The sequence below is a fragment of the Hypanus sabinus genome, chromosome 5, assembly GCF_030144855.1.
Source record: "Hypanus sabinus isolate sHypSab1 chromosome 5, sHypSab1.hap1, whole genome shotgun sequence".
Classification (NCBI taxonomy): Eukaryota; Metazoa; Chordata; class Chondrichthyes; order Myliobatiformes; family Dasyatidae; genus Hypanus; species Hypanus sabinus.
The window spans coordinates 162,251,998-162,272,401 of NC_082710.1; the positions used below are offsets into that span (position 1 = coordinate 162,251,998).

The window sequence follows — 20,404 nt, forward strand, 5'->3', positions numbered from 1 at the left end:
AGAAGGAAGAAAAACTCTTCCTAACATGAACCTCCAGCGCCGCAGCTTGCCGATACAGCACTTTGGGAGCTCCGACCACAGCCAACTCCGAGTCCGTCCGAAAACTTCGAGCCTCCGAGCAGCCCTCCGACACCGAGCACCATCTCTGCTGAGCACTTCAACCCCGGCATCGGCCGCCAAGCAACAGGCAAAGCCGAGGATCTTCCTCCCGGAGATTTTTCCGATCGCACTGTAGCAGCTGCAGCAAAACAGGCATTTCAAAAGTTTAACCAGATGTTCCTCCGTGCTTCACACATCCGTCTCCATCAGATCAGGATTGTACACTTCTCCCTATTTGACAGATTACAGATATTCATTCCAAAGTGGTGGCTGCATGCTGCGTCGCGCCGCCATCTTGAATTGGATCTAATTGAATCTAATGATATCTGTGGTATTTTAAGAAGAGGTATTACTCACAAAATACTCACAAAATATATATCTGTTTATCTCTGATGTTGAGACCTCGTTACCTTGTGTACTTTCTTCACTCCCCCATTTTAGCCAGTTTTCAGGATATAAATTGAACCTACATAAAAGTGAATTATTTCCTTTAAATAATTTGGTATCAATTAATACTAATCTCCCTTTTAAAGTTGTAAGGAATCAATTTACTTAATTGGGTGTAACAGTCACTAAGAGTTACAAACACCTGTTTAAAGAAAACTTTCTTACTTTATTTAATCATGTAAAAAAGGATATCATTAAATTGGTCACCTCTTTCAATATCGTTGATTGGACGAATTAATTCTATTAAAATGAATATTCTACCTAAATTTATATATCTGTTTCAGGCTTTACCCGTTTTTATTCCTAAATCCTTTTTTGACTCTCTTGATTCTATTTTATCCTCTTATATATGGGAAAAATAAACGTCCTTGTTTATATAAAGTTCATCTTCAAAAATCTGAAGTGTCTGGAGGTTTAGCCTTACCTAATTTTAAGTTTTATTTCTGGGCAGTAAATATACAATATCTTAAGTTTTGGCTATATTATATTAATTACGTAGATTGTCCAGTATGGGTCTCTTTAGAAGCTAACTCTGTTAATGCATTTTCTATTATTTCTCTTCTTGGATCCTCACTTCCTTTAATAGTTCAGCATACTCTGAGGATCTGGATACAATTTAGAAAACACTTCGGTTTGTTGAGACTTTCCCTTTCAGGCCCCATTTATTTTAATTTGTTTTAAACCCTCCACGACTGATTTAGTTTTTAAGGAATGGGGCAGGTTGGGTATTAAATGTTTTTGGGGTCAGATAAGAATTTACTAGACGTAATTTTTAGTTTGTCACCTTTTCATAATGGTTCAATATCTAAGATTAATGGTATGTAACTGGAGAGGAGAATGTTCCTTTAGACAAAATTAAGAATCTCTGGGAACACGATTTACAGACATCAATATCTGAGGAAACTTGGAATGAAATTTTTAAACCGGTTAATACTTCATCGTTATGTGCTCGTCATTCCCTCATACAATTTAAGGTGGTACATAGAGCTCACATGACTAAGGATAAGCTATCTCCTTTTTATTCAGATATATCTCCCTGCTGTGGGAGATGTAATAATGGAGAAGCTTCATTAATTCATATGTTTTGGACTTGTCCGACTGTTGAAAAATATTAAAATGAAGTTTTTCAAACTTTTTCCTTACTTTTTAAAGTCTATTTTAAGCCTAACCCTCTGACGACCCTATTTGGTTTTGTTGCAGGACAAGATATTAAGCTGAAGACATCTGATTTAGATATTTTGGCCTTTAGCTCTCTTATAGCTAGGACACTTTTGTTTAGATGGAAAGATGTTTTTCCTCCTATTCATGCTCAATGGTTATGTGACGTTATGTCATGTTTGGATTTAAAGATTCGTTGTTCAATTTCTGAATCTCGTCAAGACTTTCAAACATTGTGGGGAACTTTTCTGAATTATTTTCAAAGCCTTCAATTTGTTATTTAAACTCAGTTGTCGGCTATTATTAGTTTTTATTATATAAGAAGGTATTTTCCTTCTTTTCTCCTTAATGAACAACTTCGGTCTTGGTAGGGGTTAGACTTTTTTTTTCTTTTGTAATAAATTAGCATAGTTCAATATAACTATTGATAACATATGAATACAGGGTAATGTAATTGTTATTATGAACAGATATGATGTAACAGGTAGTTTTTTTCTTTTCTAACCTTTTATGTACATTTTCTTGTACTCTGTATTCTTCTGTGTAGAAGCTAATAACAATATTGGAAAAGAAAGAACTGTCCACTTCTGATACAAGATCAGAGTGTCTGACCTTAACTCTGTTTTCCACTCTCCACAGATGTAGAAATGGAAATCTGGAATTCTTTTTTATTCCAAATTTCCAGCAACTGCTGTGTATCATACGCCGTTGTTTGTCTTTCTCTTGTATTTCTCAGGATTTCTCTCACTCTTCCCTGTAACTAGAAACATCAAATCTCTGCACAAATGCTGCTTCTACTGCAGTGTCCCTCCAGCATTTTCTCTGATACACTCAGTGACCACTTTATCAGCTCCCTCCTGTACCTAATAAAGTGGCCACTGAGTGTGTGTTCATGGTTTTCTGCTGCTGTAGCCCATCCACTTCAAGGTTCGATATGTTGTCTGTCAAAGATGTTCTGCTGCACACCACTGTTGTAACACGTGGTTATTTGAATTACTGTCACCTTCCTGTCAGCTTGACAAAACATTTTCAGCCACAGAACTGTCACTCACTGGATGTTTTATTTTGCTTTTTGGACCATTCTCTGTGAACTCTAGAGACTGTTGTGCATGACAATCTCAGTAGATCAGCAGTTTCTGAGATCCTCAAACTACCACATCTGGCACCAACAATCATTCCACAATCAAAGTCACTCAGATCACATTTCAGACCCATTCTAGTGTTTGATCTGAACAACAATTCTTCTTCTCTTTCTTCTATTTCCAGCAGTTTAGATGCATCTAGGTGTATTACTGCCCTCCGCAGGATGAACAATTAATTACAGAATTTCAAGAAACTCAAATTCTCAAATATAAACTGGTCGCACGCAGAAACTGAATAATAAACTACAATCAGATGGTGGTTCTCCTGGTAGCCAAACAAAGATTTAATAGAAAAACAAAATACATTTAAGTCAGACAGCCTCTTGAACAATATGCTTCTTTCAATTTTATATTGATTACAACTGAGCAGAACATGCTGACCTGTCTCTGAACTACCAAAGTCACATAATCCAGTAGGATGTTTTCCTATTATCTTTAGATAATAGTTTAGCCCACAATGCCCCAACCTAAGTCCTCTTGTTAATTTCACCATACCTCTATGATTTAAAGACTAACAGTCAGACCTTTTTAACTTGTGGGTGGCCAGAAAAGAAATGTCTTCCCTTTAATTCATTTTTCCAATCCTCCTGCCACTCCTTCTCTATACCTTTTTTTTTAAAATCCTACTTCTCATTTCTGCTCTGCTGAGGGGTATTCTAATTCCTACTTGCCCACTCTGTAAGGAACACTTTGCAATGCCATCCATAATTTCATTTCCTCCATCCCAGTATGCCCAAGTGTCCATGTAAATCTGACTTCACAACCCATCTTCCCTACTCAATAACTAGGTCAGGACGAGCTTTTGATTATTCCTTTTTATAGCCTCTAAGGCAGCAGCAGAATCCAAACAGATGATAACTCTGCATGACCGAGAGTCTTCTTTCCACCATAAGGCCCAAAGGATTGCTGATAATTCTGTTGCAAAGACAGAAACACCATCTGAAACCCGGTGACCAATCTCAACTCCAAGTTGAGACACGTACGCTCCAAATCCTGCCTTACTGCTCTCTGGGTCCGATGAACCATCAGTAAAAATCTTCAGATAAGATCCTCGTTTATTATTTAAATATTCATTTATGATCGACGCTATTGAAAGTGCTCTGTTTCCTTGAAGCTGAAAAAGGAGGAATAGGTCTACTTCTGGTTCTGGCAAAAGCCAAAAAGGAACGGGTGGCAATCAAATTTGGTCAGTTATGTCTTCCTCAATCAGTTTCAATTTCACAGCCCAGTTATTAACCAAATCAAAAAATGGATCTCTTTTAATTTTACTTTGGCGCTCTGACGTCTCCTGCAAAAAACATTTTGATGGACAGCTGTGAGCGAAGCTATTTAGTTTTTCCCAATTCTGCAGGCACAACTTAACTCATATTAAATGTAGAGGTGCTTCTCCCATCTCCACACATAGTGCAGGGACTAATGTTGTTCTGAAAGCTCCACAACAGAGTCTAACTGCTTTGGACTGCACAGTGTCTAATTTTTCAAACATTGCTGTAACAGCAGAACCATAGGCAATACAACCATAATCAATGACTGATCTAATCATAGCTGGATATATTAAGTACATAGTTTCCCGCCCTGCTCCCCAGGCACATTCAGCGATACTTCGCATAACATTTAAAACTCTCTCACACTTTCCAATTGTTTTGTCTATATGATCCCTCCAAGTAAGTCTTTCATCAAACCAGACACCAAACTTGAATGCCGTCACTTGTTCTAATGGAGGATCATATAGACACAATTCACAATCATGAATCTTTCTTCTAAAGCCAAAAATCATATGAACAACAATTGAACCTCATGACAATGTTTGAATGTTATTCTGCATTGAGTTGCTGCCACATGATTGGCTGATTGGATATTCACATTAACGAGCAGGTGTACAGGTGTACCTAATAAAGTGGCCACTGTGTGTATTTCAGATTCTCAACACGTGGGGTTTTCCAGTCACTATATTGTTTTGGACACATTGTGTTCAGCTCCAGTCACCAGGCAACTGGATGGATTTGAATGACCAGACAGTGATGTTGCCATGGCTGAGCTGCAGGATTTTGCTTTTATTTAAATACAGAGAGGTGACGATGGGAGATTTCAAAGTAGGAGGATCAATATCTGAGGAGAAGGAACCATTAACAATGTCAGTTAACATTTGCCCTGGAAGAGAAGTTGGCAGTGAAGAGGATCAATTGAACAAGAAGGGGCAGGATTAGAACGGGGATGGTACATCAAAGTTCAAAGTACATTTATTACCAAAGTTTGTGTATGATATACAACATTGAGATCTGTCTCCTTACAGGCAGCCACAAAACAAAGACACACAATAGAACCCATTAAAAAAAAGATCGTCAAACACCCGATGTGTAGAAAAAAATGCAAACAATAAAATTAAACAGATAATGTTCAGAACTGAAGTTGATGAAAGTGAGTCCACAGACACGAAGCCTGACACAGACACACGGTGGCTTTGTAGATGAACTGAAATTAGAACTGAGATGGGATAGAATCCAGTGAGAAAGAGATGCAATTTCAACACCAGGGCAACAGGAACATTTGGGAACATTGATCCAGTGGGCAAAGGGATGGGAGGGAACCACAGAGACACGTGGACAGTCTCAGTCACACCCATCGATGGGCATCGAACATGTTGTGGGAGCAAAATTACAGAGACAAGTGCAAATCAGGGATTATTCTTGCACTTTCAGTTAAACTTTGAACAAATAATTTAGTGGTGGGGAGGAAGACCGATGATGCTGAATCAGGTGCAGCTGGATCCGCTGGTTGAAAACAGTTCTCACCAAGGACATTTACTGTTATGTATTTTACGTTTGGGGTAGATGAGATGGAGGGTTTGCCATTGGTAACAACTGGGGTGAGAGAGTAACAGTTAAAGTGGGGTCAACGGTGGGATTGTGATTGCTTCCTGGGGAGCTAGCATTGCTTGATGTCCAGAATGGCCTTCAGTGTCATAATCAGTCTGCATAGATTGTTAACGGCTTTCACATGCTTTTTTTTTTATTTCTCCACAGGACGTCTGGGATACAGATTTTATTTTCTAAGCCTGTGGATCTGTAATACTTTGTCACTTATCGCCATGTACATTGTGTTAATTTATTGGTCTGTGGTTGAAGGTACGTGACCAATACACTTATCATTCACAATTGTTTAATTCAAAATTGTTTAATGTAGTTTACTTGCAGTCAAATGTTAAGGAGAACAAAATAATTATTATTCAGGAATGATGCAGCTAAATAATAATATTTTAATAATAATATTCACTTCAGAACCCATGGTACTGAGGTGGAAACAGATCAACCCTAATCCTGAGGGGCTGCTGATGTGCCGGATTTGATTGAGGTTTAATTGTGTTCATACAATGATATCACAGTGTCAGCACACAGAGACCAGTAGTTTATTGTCTCTGGGTTAGTTTCCTGGAGTCTCTACCCAGTTCCCATCATGAGAGATTCCAGTGGGATGCTCAATATCAGCCTCTCAGGACAAGCTGAGGGGAGTAACTACAGGACCCACATCCCCCAAACCAGTGCGAGGGAAGTGTTGCATTTTCAGAAATCTGGTCTTGTCCATTTAAACAAGTGATGGGGACTTCAGACGGTGTTACTGAGGCTACATTTACTCACTGAGAGGAGACCATGGCAGGTAGTCAAGAGCATCTCCAAGTTCCAGTCTAATGACACTGCAGTTTCCCGACAGGAGGATGTTGCACAGGAAATGACATCACCAGTGTTCCGGATGTGGAAACCCCATTAGGGTGTGAGGATGACCACTGTACACAGCACACGATTGAATTTCTATGGAGGGCATTTCCACTCTGAAAAAAGTAAATCCCAACTGTAAAACACTGAATCAAAACGGTGCTTTGTAAGGGAATTTCTGTGGTAACGTTTCTCAGTCCCAACATGTGGAAATAGCTTCCATCTACCATTAATATCTTGAAAACTCCAATTACACCTGAGTAAACTGCAGGGAATGCAGTCCTGGTCTGTGTAATCTCTGATAATTTAACACTGCAATACTCTTCTGCCTTTGGATGAGACATGAAACCAAGGAACCATTTATGTTCCCTGGGAGAATGTAACGGATCACCTGGTGATATTTCCTAAAGAGAAACAAAGTTCTCACCAGTGTCCAAGAAAATAATTCTCCCAACCAGCATCACTAAAGCAGATTTAGCTTGGTTGTCAGAGGCAGAGGTGGCAATGGATGACAAATAGTGTACTGCAGTGATTGGTGCTCGGTCCCCTGTTGTGTGTCATTGATGTTAACGATTTGGACAAAAATGTAGGTGACATGATCAGTATATCCATGGACAACAGCAAAATTGGTGTGATAGTGGACAGTGAAGAAATTTGTCTAGAAACATAGAAAATAGGTGCAGGAGTAGGCCATTCGGCCCTTTGAGCCTGCACCACCATTCAGTATGATCATGGCTGATCATCCAACTCAGAACCCTGTACCTGCTTTCTCTCCATACCCCCTGATCCCTTTAGCCACAAGGGGCATATCTAACTCCCTCTTAAATATAGCCAATGAACCATCCTCAACTGTTTCCTCTGGCAGAGCATTCCACAGATTCACCACTCTCTGTGTGACGAAGTTTCTCCTAAAAGGCTTCCCCTTTATCCTTAAACTGTGACCTCTCGTTCTGGACTTCCTCAATATCAGGGACAATCTTCCTGCATCTAGCCTGTCCAATCCCTTTAGAATTTTATACATTTCAATAAGATCCCCCCTCAATCTACTAAATTCTAGTGAGTATAAGCCTAGTCGATCCAGTCTTTCTTCATATGAAGGTCCTGCCATCCCAGGAATCAATCTGGTGAACCTTCTTTGTACTCCCTCTATGGCAAGAATGTCTTTCCTCAGATTAGGGGATCAAAACTGCACACAGTACTCCAGTTGTGGTCTCACCAAGGCCTTGTACAACTGCAGTAGAACCTCCCTGCTCCTGTACTCGAATCCTTTTGCTATGAAAGCCAACATACCATTTGCCTTTTTCACTGCCTGCTGTACCTGCATGCCCACTTTCAATGTCTGGTGTACAATGACACCCAGGTCTCGTTGCACCTCCCCTTTTCCTAATCAGCCACCATTTAGATAATAATCTGTTTTCCTGTTCTTGCCACCAAAATGGATAACCTCACATTTATCCACATTAAATTGCATTTGTCGTGAATTTGCCCACTCACATAACCTATCCAAGTCACCCTGCATCCTCTTAGCATCCTCCTCGCAGCTAACACCGCCACCCAGCTTCATGCCATCCACAAACTTGGAGATGCTGCATTTAATTCCCTTGTCTAAATCATTAATATATATTGTGAACAACTGGGGTCCCAGCACTGAGCCTTGCGGTACCCCACTAGTCACTGCCTGCCATTCTGAAAAGGTACCGTTTATTCCCACTCTTTGCTTCCTGTCTGCCAACCAATTCTCTATCCACATCAATACCATACCCACAATACTGTGTGCTTTAAGTTTGCACACTAATCTCCTGTGTGGGACCTTGTCAAAAGCCTTTTGAAAATCCAAATATACCACATCTACTGGTTCTCCCCTATCCACTCTGCTAGTTACATCCTCAAAAAATTCAATAAGATTCATCAGACATGATTTTCCTTTCACAAATCCATGCTGGCTTTGTCCGATGATTTCACTGCTTTCCAAATGTGCTGTTATCACATCTTTGATAACCGACTCTAGCATTTTCCCCACCACTGATGTCAGGCTAACTAGTCTATAATTCCCTGGTTTCTCTCTCCCTCCTTTTTTTTAAAAAGTGGGGTTACATTAGCCACCCTCCGATCCTCAAGAACTAATCCAGAATCTAAAGAGTTTTGAAAAATTATCATTAATGCATCCATTATTTCTTGGGCTACTTCCTTAAGCACTCTGGGATGCAGACCATCTGGCCCTGGGGATTTATCTGCCTTTAATCCCTTCAATTTACCTAACACCACTTCCCATTTCCCTCAGTTCCTCCATCTCACTAGACCCTCGGTCCCATACTATTTCTGGAAGATTATTTATGTCCTCCTTAGTGAAGACAGAACCAAAGTAGTTATTCAATTGGTCTGCCATGTCCTCGTTCCTCATGATCAATTTTCCTGTTTCTAACTGTAAGGGACCTACATTTGTCTTAACCAATCTTTTTTCTTTTCACATATCTATAAAAGCTTTTACAGTCAGTTTTTATGTTCCCTGCCAGCTTTCTCTCATAATCTTTTTTCCCTTTCCAAATTAAGCCCTTTTTCCTCCTCTGCTGGACTCTGAATTTCTCCCAGTCCTCAGGTGTGCCGCTGTTTCTGGCTAATTTGTATGTTTCTTTTTTGGACTTGATACTATCCCTAATTTCCCTTGTCAGCCACGGGTGCACTACCTTCCCTGATTTATTCCTTTGCCAAACTGGGATGAACAATTGTTGTAGTTCATCCATGCAATCTTTAAATGCTTGCCATTGCATATCCACCATCAACCCTTTAAATATCTTTTGCCAATCTTTCCCCACCTCCCTTTCTTTCCTGTCTATCCCTCCTGAATATTGAATATCCCTGGATGTTGAGCTCCCATCCTTGGTCACCTTGGAGCCATGTCTCAGTGATCCCAACTAGATCATGTTCAATTTTCCTATCTGCACATTCAATTCATCCACCTTGTTACGAATGCTCCTCGCATTGACACACAAATCCTTCAGGCTTGCTTTTATAACACTCTTAGCCCTTATACAACTATGTTGAAAAGTGGCCCTTTTTGATTTTTGCCCTGGATTTGCTTGCCTGCCACTTTTACTTTTCACCTTACTACTTTTTGCTTCTACTCTCATTTTACACCCCTCTATCTCTCTGCACTTGTTCCCATCCCCCTGCCACATTAGTTTAAATCCTCCTGAACAGCAGGACTTCCTTGCCTTATTTCTATTTTCCTCTTCCTCGACCCTAACACCCTGGTTTCCTTCCCCTTGCCAACTCAGTTTAAACCCGCCCCCCCCCCCCCCCAACAGCTATATTAAACAATCCCGCCAGGATATTAGTACCCTTTGAGTTCAGGTGTAACCCATCGTTTCTGTGTAAGTCATGCCTTCCCCAAAATAGATCCCAGTGATCTAAGTATTTGAAGTCCTGCCCCCGAACCAGTTACTTAGCCACACATTCATCTGCTTAATTCTGCTATTCTTACCTTCATCAGTGCGTGGCTCAGGCAGTAATCCTGAGATTATTACTCTGGAGGTCCGGCTTTTCAATTTCCTTCCTAGCTCCCAGTAATCTTCCTTCAGGTCCTCATCTCTTTTCTGTCTATGTCATTGGTACCAAGATGTACCAAGACTTCTGGTTGCTCGCCCTGTCTCCTGAGAATACTCTGGACCTGATCTGAGATATCTCGTACCCTGGCACCAGGGAGGCAACACACCATCCGGGTATCCTTGTCCGGCTCGCAGAATCTCTTGTCTGTTCCCCTCATGATGGAATCCCCTATAACAACGGCATTTCTCCTTGCTCGCTTGATCACAGCACTGGGCAGAGTGCCAGAGTCCCGTTCGTTGTGGTCTTCCTCTGTCAGGTCAACCTCTCCAACAGTATCTAAAACTATATATCGATTCCTGAGGGGGACTGTCACGGAGGTGCTGTCCACTATCTCTCTATAGGTACTATCGATCACCTCACTTTCTCTAATAAGCTGAAGGTCATCAAGTTGTTGCTCCAGATCCCTCACACGATCCCTAAGGAGCTTCATCTCATTGCATCTGGAGCAGATGTATTCCTGGGGGAGGCTGGGAGTCTCCCAAGGTCCCCACATCTGGCACTCCAGGCACAACACTAATCCTAAATGCATACCTCTAATGCTGCTGTTAGCTCTAAATAAATAAACCTGTAACCTACCACTTTACTGTAAGACTCAACTGTCGCAGAAAGCCTCTTTCCATTTCTGCCTAAGCCCGTTGAGCCAAAGCCCTATCGCTCTGTACCCGTTCACTCCGCTGCCCGCTCTGACGCTGGATATGGCGGTGTTCTTTTTAAATCTTCCGCGCTCTGAGGTCACGCGCCTGCACAGTCGTGCCTCTTTTATCCCAAGTAGTTTGAAAAAAAAACCTGAATTTTTTCCCGAAAAACCAGCGACTTACTCGTCTGCCTGCTTGCTGTGATTCAGAAGCGTACAAAAAGTGTACCAAAAGACCAAGATCATCTGTGTCAGTGGGCATAGGAATGGCAGACGGTAATTAACTTAGGACAAGTACATAGTTCCCTGGAAGTGGTGACACAGAGAGACAGGATTGTAAAGAAGGTGCGTGGTGTGCTTGCCTTCATCGGTAGGGCATCGAGTACAAGGTTGGGACATCACGTTACAACTGTACAATCTTTAGTCAGGCCACACCTGGAGTACTCTGTTCCAATCTTGCAGACATAAATAAATATTACATAAATAAATGTAATCATAAATGAATATTACATAATCAGAATCAGGTTTATTAGCACCAGCATGTGTCATAAATATTTTTTATCTTAGCAGTGGCAGTTCAATGCAATACATAATATAGAAGAATATAATAATAATAAATAGCTAAATCAATTACGGTATATGTATATTGAATAGATTAAAAATCATGTAAAAAACAGAAATATTATATGTTAAAAAAGTGAGGTCAATGTCCATTTAGGAATCAGATGACAGAGGGGATGAAGTTGTTCCTGAATCGCAGAGTGTCTGCCTTCTGGCTTCTGTACCTCCTACCTGATGGTAACAGTGAGAAAAGGGCATGGCCTGGGTGCTGGGGGTCCTTAATAATGGACGCTGCCTTTCTGAGCCACTGCTCCTTGAAGCTGTCCTGGGTACTTTGTAGGCTGGTACCCAGGATGGAGCAGGCTAACCTTACAACCCTCTGCAGCTTCTTTCGGTCCTGTGCAATAGCCACTCACCCAACTCACACCAGACAGTGATACAGCCTGTCAGAATGTGATTAGACTAGAAAGAGTGCAGAAAAGATTCACCAAGATGGTGGGCAGAGTTAAAGTAGATTTTAACTGTGGCTCCCATTCACAGAATTTGTCTGAATTGTTCAATCTATGTACATCAGTGAATAGATATGCAGAGTCAAAGCAGCTGTCAGAAACACTCCTGTTTCCTTCCTCTGTTCACCATCTGACATTCCAACACAAACATCTGGAGTGACGGAGCTGGTGACAGTGACTGACATGTCTGAGTGATCGATGAATGCCGTGCACAGCTTTCCCCTCTCTGATGGACTGTTACCACATCATGAAATGAGTAAATTAGGTTGCAATCACACTGAATGCAGCCAGTGAGGAATTTTTATCTGTGAAGAATTGGCATTGAGCTCCAGTTATGAACAGCAGACACTACGGAAACTGGTCAGAATTGGAATGGGAATTTCAGCAACTTTCTGTGAAATTTATGTTTTCTCCATAATCAGTTGTTGTGGATGTTGGGAGAAAGAAACTATTGACCTTAATGAGCTCCTTAAGGTCTGGCCATTGGAACCAGAAGGAGCAGCCAGTGCAGAAATTGGCAGCAGGTGACATGTAAAGACTGGGCTGGAGACCCACGTGGAAAATAGAGTGGTCACCATGAATTAGTCATTCTTGCCTGACACTGCAGTTCAGCGTCTTGTTAATCTACTCCAGGATCTGCTGGTGCAGGTCTGGGTCACAGGTTGGCACACTGGGTGGGAATTGGCATCTTCCCTTCACTGGGACATCAGTGTAAGAGTTTGGTTGTTGCAGCCACTGGAAGTTTTCATTGACATTTCTCTGGAGCTTTGTTACATATTTGCTTATTTGATTTATTTTTAATTGCAGGCCTTTCACCGTTGGACTTTGTAGTGGTTGGTGTGATGATCGTAGGATTGCAGCTTTCTTCATTTTATACCAATGAACTTCAGTATGTGACCAAGATCTGGGAACTACTGAAAGGTATCTGTCATTGTTTAATACACACTTGGATATAAATTTGCAAGCAAGTGAAATGTGACATATTTTCAAAAAGAAAAAGATAGCAAATTAAATCTCATCTGAATTACTCTTCCAGTCCTCTACATTTAGGTGAAGTTGTCCTGTTCATTCCAGTTATGAGTTGATGTTTTGCAGCGACTCAGAATGCCTGGAAATATTTGGGAATTGTCTCTGAACTGACTCTGGAGGGTCTTTAATAGAAGGGGCCTGAGAGGAGCTGACTCAATTCATTTGTGTTTCACATTGTGTTGAACTTCAATGTAACAGAAAATCAGTTTGGAGCTGAGGACTGAGGGAAAGGTTCCCCCCATGATCTAGACAGTGGTAAGGTTGGGAAGGAGTAGGACTGTCTCCATTGAGTCTCATTTGGATACTTACAACAACATTTTCATTCAACAGCAGCTTTCAGCTCTGTGGCTTTTACCCCCCAAGTTTCTTTCCAGCTTATAAAACAAACTTCAAAATATTGTTATTCATTCCTCATGTCCTCATTCAGGAACTTCCTGGACAAGTCCACTTCACAATTAAACTTTCAACACAGATTATAGTTCAAGATCAGTAGCAGAACCTCCAGCTCCTGGCATTAATATAGTGAAAGGTACTGTGAAGTTTCAGAGATAAATTGCACAATAATATGTCAGCAAGTCACAGGGAACAATAATGATGCCGGTGACCCTGGACTGAACATCGAGTTCGGTTTGAAAGGAGGAGCACAAGTGCAGAGTTTCAGACAAGATGAGATTTTAATCATTAGGCATAATAACAGGACACCTAAAACAAACATCCTTGAATCAGTAAAGATCAAAATGGTTTTGTGAGAGGGATATAATGTTTGATTTATTCATAGGCCTCTTTTTACAGTGATTACATAAAGGTAGATCTGCTGTGTTTAGATTTCCAATGATATGGTGTCATATCAAAGGTTATTGTGCAGAAGACAGTCGGCATAAATGGGTCTTTTCTGGTTGTCAGCATGTAAAAGTGGATGTCACTGTGTTTGGTTCTGGGAACAGAGATATTCATAATTTTCTGTAATGTTCCTGCTGCGGGAGATGAAGTTATCAATGTTATGGTGGTTACACTTGACTCCAACATGAGGAGGAAAGTAAATTGTGATGAGGACATATTGAGGGTCCAAAGTGATGAGAATGGGCAATTCATCTGACAAATGGAGTGTAAGGTGGCAGAATGTGGAATTGTTCATTTCATCAGGGAAAACGAAGGAGTGTATTTTTGAAATGGAGAGAGGCTGCAGATGCAGAGGGAGCTGGGTTCACTGGGCATCATTAGCAACTGGCTCAATGTCACATTTATTGGAGAGTGAACTGACTACACAAGAGTTAAAATTATCTTCAGTTAAATAGGACACGTTCAAGTTCAAGTTTATTGTCATTTAACTGTACATAATACAACCAAATGAAACAAATATTCCTCCAGACCACAGTGCACCCACAAAACACAGATCACTCACAGCAGTGAAAACAAAATATTACCACAAATACAATAATAAAACATAATTCAGAGTGCAGGTAGTGTGCAGCACAGGTAAACAGTAAACAGCTTGCTGAGGGGGAGCAGTTTCAAGTTGCTGGGTGTCAACATCTCTGAGGATTTATCCTGGCCCAACATCTTGATACAATTACAGTGGCAGCGGCACGACAGCAGCTATATTTCCTGAGGAACTTGAGGACAACTGGGATGTCACCAAAGACACTCACAACTTTCTACAGATGCACTGTGAAGAGCTTTCTAACTGGTTGCATCACCGTCTGTTGTGAGGAGTCACTGTACAGGATCGGAATAAGCTGCAGAAAGTTGTAAACTCTGTCAGCTCCATCATGGGCACCAGCGTCACCAGCATCCAGGACATTATTTTGAAGGCGATGCCTCAAAAAGACAGCATCGACCATTAAGGCCCACATCACCCAGGATATGCCATCTTCTCATTGCTCAGATCAAGGAGGAGGTAGAAGATCTGAAGACACTGATGTGAAGTTCCAAACAAAATTTGAATCAACGATGGGATCCTCGACAGCTGTGACAGGGTTTGAATGCTATCACCTCTTATAAAGTTAAATCAAGTGACATGGGAGACAGCAGAGCTTCACTTCCAGATGAGCTCAATGTTTCCTCTGCTCACGTTGACTATCAGAACATGGAGGAACCATCGCAAACTCCCAAATCCCCTGATGATCCGATGATCTGAAGTGTGGGTTGTCTTCAGGGGGGTGAATCCCAGGAAAGCATCTGGACTGGACTAGGTAACTGGCCACGTACTAAAATGCTGATCAACTGTCTGGTGTGTTCACTGAGATCTTTAACCTCTTGCTTCGGCAGAGTGTGGTACCACCTGCATCAAGCAGGCTTCATTCATGTTGGTGTTCAGGAAGAGCATGGTGACCTGCTTCAATGACTATCGCCCAGTTGCACTGAGGTACATCGACAGTGATGACGTGTTTTGACAGGTTGATGATGAAACATATCAGCTCCTGCCTGAGAGGTGACTTGGATCCACTCCAATTTGCATCCGGAGCAACAGGTCTACAGTAGATGCCATCTCATTGGCTCTTCACTTAATCCTGGAACATCGGGACAGCAAAGTCGCATTCATCAGGACGTTCGTTATTAACTACAGCTCTGAATTCAATACCATCGTCCCCTCAAATCTAGTCAACAAGCTACAAGGCCTTGGCCTCAATATCTCCCTGTGCAATTGCATCCTGAATTTCCTCACTTGTAAACCCCAGTCAGTTCGGATTGGCAACAACATCTCCTCCACGATCTCCATCAGCACAGGTGACCACAGGGCTGTGACCTTAGACCCTGCTCTACTTGCTTTACACTTATGACTGTGTGGCTGAGCACAGTTCCAATGCCACATTCAGGTTTGCTGACAACACCACTGTCACAGGCCAAATCAAAGTGTTAATGAATCAGCATACAGGAGGGAGATTGAATATCTGTCTGAGTGGTGTCACAACAACAACCTCTCACTCAATGTCAGAAAGACCAAGGAGTTGATTACAGACTTCAGGAGAAGGAAACCAGAGGTCCATGAGCCAGTCCTCATCAGAGGATCAGAGGTGGAGATGGTCAGCAGTTTCAAATTCCTGGGTGCTGCTATTTCAGAGGACCTGTCCTGGGACCAGCATGGAAATGCAATTCTGAAGAAACCATGGCAGTGCCTGCACCATTTCCTTAGCAGTTAGCAGAGATTCGGCACGACATCTAAAACTTTGACAAGCTTCTATTTCTAACTTCTGCATTTCTATAGATGTGTAGTGGAGAGTATATTGACTGGCTGCATCATAGCCTGGTATGGAAATACCAATGACTTTGAATGGAAAACTTGACACAAAATTACAGATTCATCCCAGTACGTCACGGGACAAGCCCTCTGAACCATTGAGCACATCGACATGAAACACTGTCGTAGGAAAGCAGCACCCATCATCAGGGATTCCCACCAACCAGGTCATGCTCTCTTCTGACTGTGGCCATCAGGTACAAGAGCCTCAGGACTCGCACCACCAGGTTCAAGAACAGTTACTACCCCTCAACCATCAGGCTCTTGAACAAAAGAGGATAACTATACTCAACTTCACTTGTCCCATCCTTGAAATGTTCCACAACCAATGATCTCACTTTCAAGGACTCCGTCTCATTATCTCATGTACTTGTTATTTATTTGCATTTGTGCAGTTGTTGTCTTCTGCACTCTGGTTGATCTTTCATTGATCCTGTTATTGTTACTATTCTAGAGATTTGCAGGGCAGCACACAAGAAAGTGAATCTCAGGGTTGTATATGGTGATATTTATGTACTTTGATAATAAAATTCAATTTGAACTTTGAACAATTGACACTCTGTCAAGACCCTCAGGATTTTCACGTAGAACAGTACAGCACAGGAACCGGCCCTGAGGCAGAGTGTCTGCGCTGAACATGATACCAAATCAAACTCATCCCTTCTGCCTGAACACGATCCATATCCCTCCATCCCCTGCAGATTCTTCTGTCTGAACACGATCCATATCCCTCCATCCCCTGCAGATTCTTCTGCCTGAACACGATCCATATCCCTCCATCCCCTGCAGATTCTTCTGCCTGAACACGATCCATATCCCTCCATCCCCTGCAGATTCTTCTGTCTGAACACGATCCATATCCCTCCATCCCCTGCAGATTCTTCTGCCTGAACACGATCCATATCCCTCCATCCCCTGCAGATTCTTCTGTCTGAACACGATCAATATCCCTCCATCCCCTGCAGATTCTTCTGCCTGAACACGATCCATATCCCTCCATCCCCTGCAGATTCTTCTGTCTGAACACGATCAATATCCCTCCATCCCCTGCAGATTCTTCTGCCTGAACACGATCCATATCCCTCCATCCCCTGCAGATTCTTCTGCCTGTCTGAATGCCTTTTAAATGCCTTCCCCACCCCTGGCAGCCCACTCCAGACACTTGGCACTCTGAAAAATAATTTGCCCTGCACATCGCCTTTAAACTTTACCCATGACCTTCAAGCTACAGCCTTTAGTCACAGACCTCCACCCAGAATAACAACCACATCCTTCCTACAACTGGGCAAACAAAACTACACACAATATCTGTACAATGTCTGCAACTCTGTCAATATTCTTTTTTGTCATCAGAAAAGTTTCCATCTAAATTTCCATCCAAGTCACTTCTGCATTACAAACAACAGAGGTCCCAGCACAGATACCTACAAAACACCACGAGTCACAGACCCCCACCCAGAATAACAACCATGCTGAAGAGCGTGGCCTCACTCTTCCCGTGGTCGACCCTGGTCCCCGATGCCAACTCAGACTGGTTGCAGATGCTCATCAATCTGTAATCTGACCAAATGTGGTTTCTCATGACCCATGCAAAGGTGCAGGGCCAGACAACAGACCTGGTGGGATGTAGAGGGATTGTCCAACCCAGCTAACACAGGTCTTTACAGACTTATTTACCATCTCTCTGAAACAGTTCACTGTCCCTGCAGGTTTCCAGGCAGCCACCATCGTTTCAGTGTCCGAGAGAGACAGTAATTGGCCGAATTGATTACCACTCAGTGGCACTGACCTCAACAATCATGAAGTGCTTTGAGCAGCTGGTAATGGATCGTATGAAATCCCACCTTCCAGCTACATTGGACCCTTCCCAGATCACCCACCACTCAAACCACTCACGTCAGAGAGTTAACCATAAAACACACACCTTCTCCTTTTGCCTTCCCCGAGTCAGCAGTTCGGTCCATTCTGTGAATCGTGAATCCCTCTGGTCTGTCTGCTGCATCCGGCATGTCTGGAGAAAGCCACGTTTCCATAAAGCATACAATTGAGCAGACTCTCAGCTGCCTCTGATGCAGCAGTCTTGCCCTCTGATCCGTGATTTTGTTCTCCAGTGACGGCACATTTGCCACAGGATGCCGGGTAGAGGAGGCCTCACCCCCCTGTGTTTCAGCCTGGCTTGGATTCCCCTCTCCGGCATCACTTTCAGACATGACGATGAGCCTTAAAGGCCCCACACCTGACTGGTCCGGGACCTTTTAAGTGTTATTGATGTTCCTGCCTCAAACACGATATACAGGTTGAGTAAACCTTCTCTGAAATGCTCGGGGCCAGAAGTGTTTTAGATTTTGGAATATATAATGAGACAGTTTAGTATCGCCATCATTTCCGAAGCTGAATTTATGTGCTATCGGTAAGCAGACTTTGTCTTACACTTGTTCATCACACATCTGTACGTCACAGTGCAAATTATTACACAGCACTAATATAATGAAAATATAATGTGTGCAGGGTAACAAAAGCAGCCCAGCAGCATCAGAAAATAGCTGAATCAGCTGCTGAATTACAAACAACGGCAGGATTTCAGTCTCCAGCTACAACGTCGTGTTTTCATAAAAAAATTACAGCACATTGCATTTGTATTTTATTTAGGTTTTATTTAAGGTACAAAACAATCAACATTGTAAACTTGTTCTGGTGTTAGATTTTCATCAACGACAATCTTTGCAAACTTTTCACTGAATTTCTCTGATCAGAAGATGCTTTTTCATTGGGGATAGTCAGCTTGGCTTTGTGCGTGATAGTTCGTGTCTAACCAATATTTTGGAGTTTTTTGAGGAAGTTACCGGGAGAATTGATGAAGGCAAGGCAGTGGATGTTGTCTACATGGACTTTAGCAAGACATTTGACATGGTCCCACATGGGAGGTTGGTCAGAAAGGTTCAGACACTTGGCTTTCAGGATGAGATAGTAAATTGATTAGACATTGGCTTTGTGGGAGAAGCCAGACAGTGGTTGCCTCTCTGACTGGAGGCCTGAGACTAGTGGAGTGTCACAGGATCAACACTGGGTCCGTTGTTTCTCGTCAATATCACTGATCAGGATGATAATGTGGTTAAATGGATCAGTAAATATGCAGATGACACCAGGATTAGGGGTGCATGGGAGGGCACTGAGGAGTGTGGTAGAACAAAGGGAAATGGGAATACAGGTCCATAATTCATTGAAAGTGATGTCATGAGTAGGTAGGGACATAAAGAAAGCTTCTGGCACATTGGCCGTCATGAATCAATGTTTTCAGTACATCAGATGCTTTGGTTGAAGTTGTCTAAGGCTTTGGTGAGGTCTAATTTGGAGTACTGTGTGTAGTTTTGGTCACCTACCTACAAGAAAGATGTAAATAATTTTGAAAGAGGACTTTTCATTATATTAATGCCAGGAGCTGGAGGTTTTGCTATGATTCTTGAAATATAATCTGTTTTGAAAATTTATTTCCACAGGGATCGGTGCTGGGTCTGTTGTTGTTTGTCATCTGTGTCAACAATCTGGTTGATAGTGTGATTCACTGGATCAATAAATTTGCGGCTGACACCAAGCCGTGGGGGTGTCGTGGGCAGCGAGGAAGGCTGTCATTGCTTGTGGGGTGATCTGGACCAGCTGGAAAAATGGGCTGAGAAATGGCAGATGGAATTTAATGTAGACAAGTGCTTGGTGATGCACTTTGGGAGGACCAACCAGGGCAGGTCTTACTCAGAGAATGGTAGGGCACTGAGGAGTGTGATAAAACAAGGGGATCTGGGAATACAGGTCCATAATTTATTGAAAGAGGTGTCACAGTAAGAGAGGGTCATAAAGAAACCTTTCGGCACATTGGTCCTCTTAAATCAATATATTGAGTACAGGAGTGGGATGTTACGTTGAAGTTGTATATAAAATTGGTGAGGCCCAGTTTGGAGTACTGTGTGCAGTTTTGGTCACCTACCAACAGGAAAGATGGAAATAAGGTTGAAAGAGTGCAGAGAAATTTGCAAGAATGTTGGAGGACCTGAGTTATAAGGAAAGATTGAATAAGTTAGGACTTTATTCCTTCAAATGTAGAAGTCTGGGTGGGGGGGGGGGGTAATATTTGACAGAGGTATACAAAATTATGAAGGCTATAGATAGGGTAAATACAAGCAGGATTTTTCCACTGAGGTTGGATGGATCGACAAATAGAGGTCATGGGTTAAGCTTCAAAGTGCATTTATTATCAAAGAATGTCGAAATTGTACAAC

At 42.1% G+C, this 20,404-nt stretch overlaps 1 protein-coding gene across 2 annotated transcripts in view; it reads left to right on the top strand.

Moving 5' to 3' along the window:
- Nucleotides 1-20,404, top strand: part of LOC132394520 (uncharacterized) — a 153,480-nt gene that overhangs the window by 54,961 nt on the left and 78,115 nt on the right. For both annotated transcript variants that reach the window (XM_059970788.1, XM_059970789.1), the window contains exons 6-7: nt 5,870-5,971; nt 12,674-12,787. In XM_059970788.1, the coding sequence (XP_059826771.1) occupies nt 5,870-5,971; nt 12,674-12,787 (216 nt within the window). The remainder of the gene's footprint in view (nt 1-5,869; nt 5,972-12,673; nt 12,788-20,404) is intronic.